Below are 11586 nucleotides of genomic sequence, written 5' to 3'. Positions count from 1 at the left end.
TGACCAATCACAGTCGATTATTCTTCTCACATTCGACTGTGATTGGTCAACTTCTTACTCTTACTTCTTACTCCGTGTATTGTAGACGACGCCTTAGACGGTCTTAAATATAAGATCCAACTATGAATACCGGCCTTTTGACCACAGCCTATGGGTGCTTTCCAGCAAGGGACACAGTCAGACACAGTGTAACACAGTGAATCATATGTCCTTGTTGTTTGCTTACATTAAACAAGGATGAAACGATTCACTGTGTTACACTGTGTTTGATTGTGTCCTTGCTGGAAAGCACCCTATCGGGTGCGATCCACTTCATGCTGCAAATGTTTTAAAGCATTCTTTGATTGGTCAATTCGTAAAATTCTTTCTTCTGATTGGTCAACGAATTGTTTGCAGCGTTAAGGCCGCAGCACACGCTCTTATGCATAACGCATAATGCATAGTACATAAAGGAATCAACCAATCAAAATTCTTCTTTTCCATGAAATGGGAGGAAAGGAAAGATTCTGATTTAAGGGCCATTCCACACAAACTTGCAGAGTCACATAACCATATGCATAAAGCAAATTATCCAATCACATTTCTGTCATAAAGCCAAGCGTAAACTACGATTGGATGATTATCTTTATGCATATGTTTATGCGGCTATGCAAGTTTGTGTGGAATGGCCCTTGATTCGCTTATGCACTATGCATTATGCGTTATGCAAGAGTGTGTGCTGCGGCCTTTAAAGCGGGGAGCACAGACTCTTGCATAACGCATAACACGTAATGCATAAGAATATGTACCAATCGAAGTTCTCCGTTTCTTTCCCTTCCATATAATAGAGAACTCTGGTTGGTTCAGTTTCTTATGCCTCATGTGTTATGCGTTATGCAAGAGTCTGTGTTCCCCGCTTAAAGGCCGCAACAAACACTCTTGCATAACGCATAATGCACAGTGCATAAAGGAATCAACCAATCAAAAATCTTCTTTTCCATGGAATGGGAGGAAAGGAAAGATTCTGATTAGTAGATTCGCTTATGCACTATCATTATGCGTTATGCAAAAGTGTGTGCTGCGGCCTTAAGGCGTATCCACACAACTTGCATAGCCGGATAAATGTATGCATAAAGAAAATTATCCAATCACATTTTATATATGACTTTAAAAGAGAACTGCAATTGGATAATTTTCTTTATGTATAGTTTATGCGGCTATGCAAGTTTGTGTGGATATACCCTTAAGTGTATCACACCCATCATCACATCATGAAAAAAAATGGCGGAAATGGCTAAATTCTTAACTCGATCGGAACTCTAGACGGTTAATAGCGCAATCTGATGAGGAATGTGACAAACAGCTCTTTTTTATTTCTCCTATACGGACAAGTGGAGTGTACTAATTTATCGAAAATAATCACGGATACTCAGCTCCGCTCCCATAATTTCGCACCGAGTGAGTAAATTGCAGATAAGTCAAATGCCTTGATCCAGGTTGCCCGTCATGCGCCGCGTCGCAGACGCGGTGCAGTTCGCATTTCGTTTTCCAAGAGCGAACGAGATTCCCCGCGTGAGCCACTGATTTGGCAGATCGGATACACCCCGATACGACGATCCCCATTGTTTATTCGCACCATTTACCAACCCCGGAGAATTTATTCAGATGCTCCTCCCCTTCCCACCTCTAAGTAGAATTCGATGGAACTTCCGCGCGCGCGGTATCCCACTCGTTTTCCTCTCGCACGTCTTCGTCTTTCATCCCTCGCTCTCTCGCACGCTGCAATACCTCCTCAATCTCATGCTCTTTTGCTTTCAGACGAGACGTGACAATAATCCATGTAAATGAGCTGAATCCCGCGAAAATGAGCTCGCTACAGCAAGGGAACAGATTTCTGCCGTTCTCGAACAATAATTTACAAAGAAAACAATTGTCCATGCAAGGTACAAACTTCATAAAATGTTGCATTGATTGGCTGTAAGTTACAGCCTGTAACACATGTGGCACATGATGACCTTTGCCTATCTTGACAAGACACCTATTCAGGATGTTCTTTCTATAGGTGGTCTTCCCCAAAGTTTGAGCGGCAGCGAAACTGATGTTTCTACGTCCAACGAAAATCTGAGCAACGAAGAGAGATATGTCATAAGGCATACGGCTCGGCAAGAGCCACAGGGTCAAGAAAATCAGCAACAGAGTCCCTCCAGATCTTCCAGTCACAAAGAGAATATACCAAATATTCAGGTGCATCCAAAGCATATGAAAAACAATAGGCTTTAAAGAACATACACTAATTCAGGTATAAAAAACAAACCTGATACTGCATTTCACTTGTTAACAATTGCAACGCTCGCAAGCATCATTTTATCCTTGTTTAATATTTGGAGACAATAAGGATGAAATAATGCTCGTGAGTGTCAAGGCTGGAATCAGACTATGCGTTGAAGATTGAGATTGAAGATTGAAAAATTGAAATTTGATTAATCAAAGCAATAGGAGCTGAAATTCCTCTGTTTCCATTGGTCAAATTTCAATCTTCAATCTCAATCTTCAATGCAGTCTGTTTCCAGCTTAAGATGATACACGGAAGGGGGGGGGGGTCCAGGTAATGTTTCCAAACGCAGCCTTAAGGAAGTCAACTTGAAGAGTGGGGGTATCTCGTTTCCTAATCAATAACACTAAGGCTGGATACCCATGAGGTGTATTTACCGCGTATCGCGTAACCGCGTAACCAATCAGAAGCTATCCGCTGTTGTGGTTTCGCGTTTTACTGATTATTGATTGGTTACGTGGTTATGCGATACGCGGCAAATACGCTTCATGGGACATCACCCTGAGGGTGCCATTACATGAAGCATGGAAATGAGGAAACGCGGAAACGCGATAGACAAAATTAATTAAACTTTACTAGATTTCCGCATTTCCGCGTGTTCTGTTTCGCTTGTTTTGATCCTACTATTACATGCAGTACAATTTGAGCGGAAAAGCGGAACGGGAAATTAGAAATTATTAATTTTTAAAGGCATTTATTGATTAAAATGCTTGTATTCAATACATAAGCTGAAAAGATAAGCATATTAATAAAAACTGCAATGAATTAAGTGAATACACTTTTTTAAAATGAATACAAAAGTGCAGTATTTGTCACTATATCGTTCCGCTTTTCCGCAGAAATTGTGCTCCATGTAATATTAGGGCTGCGTTCAGAAACATTACCCGAGTGCCCCCGCGTATCGTATTATCTTTGTTGTTCACTCAGTGTTAAACAAGGATAAGATAATACACGGAGACACCCGGGTGATGTTTTTGAACGCAGCCTAGGAGATCAAAACAGGTGGAACAGAATGCGCGGAAACGGGCAAATCTAGTAAAGTTTAGTTAATTTTGTCTTCCGCGTTTCCGCATTTCCACGCTTCATGTAATGGCACTCTGACACAAAGGATGCAATCCACTTGTTGCTACAAATGTTTCAAAGCGTACAATTGATCAATTGAAAGAAAGAAGTTTACTAATTGACCAATCAAAAAATGCTTCGTCCCAAATAGCCCGCTCCCTAATCTAATTTGGTATAGATTTGAAAGTGTCGAACAGCGAGACTAATCAAGGATTACTCAATTTTAAAAAAATCACGTACTAATTTGAAACAATCTGTTATGTGATTTACTTGTCTTAATTACATAATTTCGTTACGTAACTGTAACATAATTTTTCTCAGTAGGGATAAGAATCGATTGTGATTAACTTGTGACATCTTAAGATTGTAGGAGACTTAAGGATAATATTTTCTAAAAGTATCAGTCAAATAATCCTGATGGAATAATTTTACTGAAATTACTATTTCACGTTTTGGAGCACTTTTCAGCGAAATTTCAACATTTCAGAAAAATTACAGCAAAAATTTCAGAGAAATTGCAGAAAAATTTCAGTTAATTTTCAGCGATTTTTCAATATGGGTGCTTCTCAGCAAGGACACAGTCAGACACTGTGTAACACAGTGAATCGTTTCATAATTGTTTAACGTAGGCAAACAACTAGGACTGTTTTCCAGCTAGGACACAAAGACGTTACACTGTGTTCCACTGTGTAAAGTACTTGTTAAAACGCAATTTAGTTTCATAGAGTAACACTAGAATGCATTGCAGTCTTCCATTCTATTCTTATAATTATATTTAGCGTATCAATAATAGATTTATGATTTTTATCAGGGAATGGAAGTAACTCGTTACTTGTAACGAAGTTACGGTTACAAATTACTTTTTTGGTAACTTTACTAATAACTGCGTTACTTTTTTTCTTTGGTAACTGTAACGGTAACAAGTTACATTTTTTTAAGTAACGATAACGAATTTTACAGTTACTTTTATCATTAATTTGCACATGATTGGACACTAAATGCGACACGAGCCACTTACACTGTAAAAAAATTTCATAAATTTACATATATAATAGATGTAAAATAGATTACATGATTAGTCTTGTAAATATAAAAAATCATGCAATTGTATAAAAATTATGTAATTCCACAAAAATTATGTAAATTTGTTTTTATTGTGTAAATATATCTTATTTTATATTGAAAATTATGTAAATAGCAGGATATTTTGAATATTTTCTGTAATTATCCAAATTTTAGTAATATTACGTAATATAACAGAAATTTTTCGCGTATTGTTGTTAAATGTATAATATATAGTGCGAAATGTATTATCATATTATCGTTCCTACAACTACACATACACATTACAATTGTACTTCCACAATCTTTAGTTACAAACCAAGAAATTATTTTTATTTGCGTATTGCAAATTTACAAACGTGTGGACGTTCACAACTATTATAGTGGGTCTCAAAATTATCCAGTATATAATTTTACACAATTTTTTACAGTGCATAGCGCTTGAGACTAGAGAAGCCCCTAGGCCCGTCCGCTATAATTGACGGTCGTCGATTTAAAAAAAAGTAACGGAAAAGTAACGAAAAGTTACTTTCTCAAGTAACGGTAACTGTAACGAGTTACTTTTAAAAATCGGTAACTAGTAACAGTAACTTGTTACTTTTCTTACTCGCTCATGAGTAACTGTAGCTTGTTATTTTTAAAAAGTAACTTTCCATTCCCTGATTTTTATTTAGACTTACGTTTATAATTTTTTCAGAATTGGCGATTTTTGAAGGTTTTATTGCAAAATAAGTACGGCTACCAAATAACTTTTTGAAAAGCTGGTAACACTGACATATTTTACACACTCATACTTAGCTTTTTACTGTGTCGAGCAGTGTAACACTGTCATAATTGGAACACTGTGTCTTTGTGTAAGACAGTGTTACACTGTGTCACTTATGTATGTTGTTGAAAAACATCCAGTGATGTAATAATTCACTGTGTTACATTGTGTCTGACTGTGTCCTTGCTGAAAAGTACTCTATGTTAGCTGAAAAATTCACTTTCAGTAAAATTTCAGCAGATTTTCAGCAATTTTACTGAAATATTCCAAAACGTGAAATAATTTCAGCGAAATTTTTTTACCAGAGTGAGATATAATTAAAAAGCATAGATAATAGGAACAGGGTATAAAGCCGTGATCAAACTAGAGATTGGAATTGGATTGAAATTTAACCAATAAAAAGAAAGAAAACTAATCTCAAGTTTAAATTTTGCTTCTGTTGATTAAATTTCAATTCAATTTCAATGCCGATCTCTAGATATAACTAATAAAACAGCTTAACATTCGATTTATATTATTTATATTATTCCTTCGCAATTCTTTTGCAATTCAACGTTGTTTCCTTATCTAAGTTAATATGGTTTATCATGATACAGGGCAACCTACATAACAGGAATAGTCTGAAAGACAGTTTAAACGGATCTAACAGGAACAGTTTAAAGGAGAGCTTGAACGGTTCGAATCGGAACAGCCTGAAGGACAGCATTAATGGATCCAATCGGAATAGTCTGAAGGACAATTTGAGCAATCGCACCAGTGGTTCAAATAGGAGCAGCCTGGACGTCTCAACGAGTTCTTACAACACATTAATTATACATAACGCTAACGACGATAACTCATGGATTCCATCTGGAAGGTAAGCATGCATTTTTTATTAACAACTACAGAAATTACTTTGCATCTCTTATTTGTGAACAGATTATCGGGCATAGTAAGAGAACATGGAGATGTGGGTTACTTGTACTGCGATGGAAAGGGCCATTCCAACAGTCCTACAATACAGTCCTTGTCCAATTTGCCGCACGAAGATTACGTCCACGATCAATCAGGTGGAGGTTGCCAAGAAATTACGGATATCCCGGATGATTATCTTAATCAATCTCAGGTATACCATAGCGATTAGTATAATAAGCAATAGACAACGTATAGCATTAAATTTTTTTATTTTGCTTTCGCCAATCTTTAAATACATATCTATTTCGTCTTAAGACAGCAGATCTAAAAATTTATTTAAATGATGTCCAGATTTTTTACTTGAAGAATTTTACTACTCTCAAACGACTTTTAAATGAACAATCCCGGTTGATTAGGAAACAAGAAACAGAATGTTATTTACCAATAATATATGGAAGTAAGAGAAAGAAATTTGTATCTGTAACGGATAACACTAGAGAAACAAATGATTTTTTATCTTGAATTTAATATGGATAATTAAATGATAGTAATAATTGGAATACATATATCTACGGTTCTCGAAAAATCAGGACGATTCGTTCTGATCGTACACTTGCCAAGTAAAGATATGATTTTTCCTCTCTAAATTACTAAAATAAAACAGCTTTTTCATCCATTTCTCATGAAAGTGTTTATGTTTCTGAACAACATATACTGAACGTTTGACGGTCATGCTTGTGTCCTCAAGAAGTAATCACGATTGTAAAGGTAGTTGAAAGCATGTAATTGCAAAGAGATATTGTTCACTGCCGTAAATTTTATATTATTTTAAGATGAAACTGACGGAATAGCTCTACCGTTTCGCGCGTTTTTGCATAAAGAAAAAAGAAAACACACTGGAGACTAGTAGGTTTTGAATGTTTCTCTGTATCTGTTTAATTCTGATTTATAGACACGCGTATGCACTTCACAGGTCTTGAAACATCTAGCAAAAGAGGTGAAAGTGCCACCGTATCCTAATAACAGTGGTAGTTTAGAAATGAGATTAGGAGAGATAAGAATAAGAGACGGTGACAGGGGAAAGCAGAACGACAGCGAGTACGAAGGCAGGTCGACACCGTGTTACGTACCCCCGTTGTTCAAAAACAAACACAGGCTCTTCGGACCAACGGAAAAGCTGACTGTATCGCGATCGCAACCAGATCTATCCAGGATCAAGACGGACATCGATAATTACAAACTTCGGACAATATCGCCCCGGTAACGTAATATTTTTCATTTATGCCTCGCACAATCACCGCGATGTTTAGCTAACAGACCTGGATCCTCCACAGACCTCAGACCAAAGGACGGGAGGAATTGGAAAGGGAGACGGGCGAGATATGGCCGTCGTCGGAGATGATTCAGATAGTAATCCAGGAGAACAGCATGTTGAAACTCGAGCTGGAGCGCTGCTACAACAAAGTTGCCAAGACGCAGAAGCTGGAGCAGGAGATAGCGAAAGTGCATCGTGTTCACGAAGAGCTTGCAGCATCTTGTGAACGACGGGAGAAGCTGGAGCGTGCCGCTCGAATGAAACTGCAAAACGAATGCCGCCGTTTGACTGAGCTGAATCGCGCATATAGAGACCAGATCGACCTGCTATCCGTGCGCACAGATAGCCCGCCGATCGTCGACACATTGCGGAAGGAATTGTCGCAACGCGAGCTACTCATTGGACAACTCCTTTCTCAAAGTACGATTCGTACCGATTACATGCAAAATAGAGAGATATGACCTCCCTAAATTATTACCTTTTCGTGTGTTTTTAGACAAAGAATTGACTAATGCGAAAGAAAGGCAGGAAATTGAACTAACGGCCCAGCGGGCCACTTTGCAGGAACAACGTACGCATATCGACATTCTGGATACCGCCCTAACGAACGCACAAGGCAATGTTGTGCGGCTTGAAGAAGAAGTAAATTGATTTATTAATAATATCGATAAGGTCATATATAAATAATTACATAAAATTTAAATTTTTGCATATGAATAATATATAAAAATAGTTATATATACAAATAATTAACAAATTTACTTCTTTTTGTAAAAATTAGAAAATATTGTTTCACTTTTTTGGTTTCATTAAATTCTAATTTATTTAAAAAAGAAAGAAATTTCATAAATAATTACATTCACAACAATTATACGTTTATGTGGACATTGATTGGAAAATTATTTCTATATGTACAGTGTCGAAAGAAACAAATGTATGTGGAGAGAGTGGGCCAACTTCAGCGGGCCTTGTCTTCGCTTCAAGCGTCTAGCGATAGACGAGAAGAGACCGAGAGACAACTGAGAGGTCAGCTGGAAAAGGAGTTGCGCGAAGGTGGCGGTGGTGGTAACTGCAACGAGCAGACATCGAGCGGTGAAACGATCGCGGATCTGAAACGACGATTACGTGAAAGGGACGAGAAGATCATGTCACTCGAAGGCGACGTTGCAAAGTGGGAACAACGCTACCTCGAGGAAAGCGCGCTGAGACAAGCAGCTATCGATGCTGCCAGTTTACCAAAGTAAGCCGAGTCTTTTTTTTCATTCGTCTTTTCTCAACACGCTCGTCTTTTTTCCTTACACTTTCTGTTTATCTCTGTGATTAGAGACGCAAAGATCGCTGCTCTGGAAAAGACCAGTCAGGACGCAGAAAAATTAATCGCCGAGGCTCGTTCGGAGAAGATGAAACACATGGACGAAGTACATGCCGCGCAAAAGAAATTGGCCGATCTCGAATCTAGGTAAGAAGAATATTTTGAGACTCGCAACGATCACTATCACTAAGAGAAAAATATACTAAATTTTAATAAATATTTGTTTATATATATATATATATATAATATAAAGTTGTATAAACTATTTTATAGTTATTATAACTATAAGTTATTACAACTATAAAATGATTTATTCAACTATATATATGTATATTAATTCTACATATAAACTAGTATATATAAAAATTAAGATTCCTTCAATTCAAAATATAATACAATAACTATACAAATTTAAGGCAATATTAATCTGCGCTGTACTTTGTGCGCTAACAATTGATATCAATCTATAAATATAAAATGTTAAGTCAATACAATAAAATTAATAATACATAGTCATCTCTTAAAACTAAGAACGAGACGTTAATTAATTAGTTCAACTGTAACTGCGAGACTCGAAACCTCTGGTCCTGTCGTTTATTATAATTTCGTCATGTTACATTGAGGAATTTCATAGTCCATGTAGTTGCATTTTAAATGACCTCATCCGTCGACAATTCTCAGACCATCCAGCTTGCAAACTGGTGTTGGATGAGATCCTCTCGCCTGACGATTGTGTGAAGATGTTAGGGGACGGTCACATTATTCTATAGATTCCACCATCTATGATTAGATAGTTTTTACAACGCTGAGGAAGGCTAGAAGTTAGCCGAAACATACGTGTTATTCGTCTCGTTCTTAGTTTTAAGAGATGACTATGTATTATTGATTTTATTGTATTGACTTAATATCTTTTATATTTATATATTTATATTAATTATTAGCGCACAAAGTACAGCGCAGATTCCTATTGCCTTGAATTTGTATAGTTATTGTATTATATCTTTAAAATTGATGTCACTATGTTTTTCTTCAAGTGTGCTTACGAATTATTATGCTACGTAGTCAATGTTTCTTACTCTAACAGAATGAAGGATCTGGAGTCCAAGTTAGCCGAGAGAGACGCTATGATCAAGGTGCTGCAAAAGCACACGTACGACAAAGCGGACAGCAGTAGCAGCAGCGGCGTGGGCAGCTATCCCGCCGCGCATTCGTCTCACTCAAGTACGTCGGCGGATCATCATACCGCACTGACAAGCACACCGGAACTTGGTAAAGAGACCCTTTGGAGAATGAGATTTAAAGGAATGCTGGAGCGACCAAATTATCGACATTACAGTCGTATAAAAATCTCCGAATTGATTGAACGGAATCAAAAATCCTTTTACAGGATTAAAATAGGCGCAAAATCGACTTTAACTTTTTTTCGGTTTTAGTATAAAGTCTACTGTATCACCTCTCGATTTTGCGTCTATTTTAATCTTGTAAAAGGATATTTGATTCCGTTCAGTCAATTTGGAAATTTTTATACGACTGTAATGTCGATAATTTGGCTACTCCAGTATCCACTTAAATTAACTCACCGATAATTCTCTTTCATGAGTTGGGGCAATTTTAATAACATCTTCCTTCTCTGGTTTTTGCACGAAAAGTGAGCAGCGTACTCGGTGGTGGCAGCGGCTACGGCAGCACCGGCTCCTATGGCGTTACTGACAGTTATAAGTATAGAAAGCAAGGCAGCTTTGAGCAGACTAATAAGAGTCTTGATGATCAACTGAAAGAGCTAGATTCTCAGCTGCTTAGCAAGGTAGGCAGAATGAAGCGAAGCGTATCGCGTGCGCTCTTTCCATCGGATGATTAATTCTCAAAAGCTTTCAAGTCTTGAATGGCATCACGTCATCTCGCGTTGTCTCGCGTTTTTATATTATTTGTAATCATTATTACGTGCGCCATCTGATACCATTTACATTTTGCTCACATTAATTTTACTTGTTTTTTTTTCATCAATAGAGATACACGTTAATTTACGGACGATCGATATTTTGAGTTTTTTAGCAACCTTTTTAATAGTCTCCGCTGAATCATGCAAATATTACAGGTCACACATTCGAAGGTATCCTTGCGTTGCTGTGTATGAGGAGCTTTAGAGTATCTTTCATTATCTCCATTATTTTTTCTTTTTTCTTTTTTTTAAATTAAGAAATTGTCTCGAGAGTAGCCAACGTGTACGTCCGTAAAACGAAGAAGAAATCTCAGTCGAATCCAGTTGCTCTCACATGACGAATTTAATACAAAAACGAGAAACGTTACATTCTGGCTATTCTCTGGTTGGAATTACTTGAAACGCATAACGATTTTAATCGCATAACAGTGTGTGATTTAACAGTCTAAAATTTTATTTTTATTTTTATACATTTATTGGAAGAATTATGTGTTATTTTTAATTTTTCCGAATAACTTCATTGCTTTTGTACACGTGTGCGTGCATAAAGCCTTTTTTGTGCCGTTTATTTTATTTTTATTTATTTTGCCGAACATATGTATTAACTGTTTGTCAAAATTGTGTTCCAGTAGCTAGCCAAAATAGATCTCACGTTTTATACAGATTAATCTCTTTCTTTTTTTTTCGAATTGTTCCACTAATCCCTCCTGGCTCTCCCCTACCTTCTCTCCCGTCCGTTCATTATCCCTGAATGTGCATGTGCGAGCGTTTTATACAGCGAGCACTAACCCCTTTTCCAGGTCCCGGCCTCCTATCTGCAACCGGTGCGTTCTTTCTTTCTTGTTTCAGCGGGCACTTTGCTGTTTTCCAGGATTCTCTAATCCAGGCACTGCGTCGCGAAAAGGAAAAATACCCAAGCCACTAC

At 37.2% G+C, this 11586-nt stretch overlaps 1 protein-coding gene across 1 annotated transcript in view; it reads left to right on the top strand.

Annotated features, from left to right (window-relative positions):
• The first annotated feature begins 1353 nt into the window (after positions 1–1353).
• The window catches only part of LOC108761580 (uncharacterized), an 11358-nt gene continuing 1125 nt past the window's right edge, over positions 1354–11586 (top strand). Inside the window, exons 1-13 of the mRNA XM_018508189.1 lie at positions 1354–1441; positions 1798–1922; positions 2042–2223; positions 5798–6057; positions 6120–6306; positions 7069–7355; positions 7430–7830; positions 7907–8052; positions 8328–8650; positions 8735–8869; positions 9807–9991; positions 10372–10526; positions 11511–11585. Coding sequence (XP_018363691.1) covers positions 1844–1922; positions 2042–2223; positions 5798–6057; positions 6120–6306; positions 7069–7355; positions 7430–7830; positions 7907–8052; positions 8328–8650; positions 8735–8869; positions 9807–9991; positions 10372–10526; positions 11511–11585 — 2415 coding nt within the window. The 5' untranslated portion in view covers positions 1354–1441; positions 1798–1843. The remainder of the gene's footprint in view (positions 1442–1797; positions 1923–2041; positions 2224–5797; positions 6058–6119; positions 6307–7068; positions 7356–7429; positions 7831–7906; positions 8053–8327; positions 8651–8734; positions 8870–9806; positions 9992–10371; positions 10527–11510; position 11586) is intronic.

The sequence above is a fragment of the Trachymyrmex cornetzi genome, unplaced genomic scaffold, assembly GCF_001594075.2.
Source record: "Trachymyrmex cornetzi isolate Tcor2-1 unplaced genomic scaffold, Tcor1.1 scaffold255, whole genome shotgun sequence".
Lineage (NCBI taxonomy): Eukaryota > Metazoa > Arthropoda > Insecta > Hymenoptera > Formicidae > Trachymyrmex > Trachymyrmex cornetzi.
This window is presented reverse-complemented; position numbering and strand designations above follow the sequence as displayed.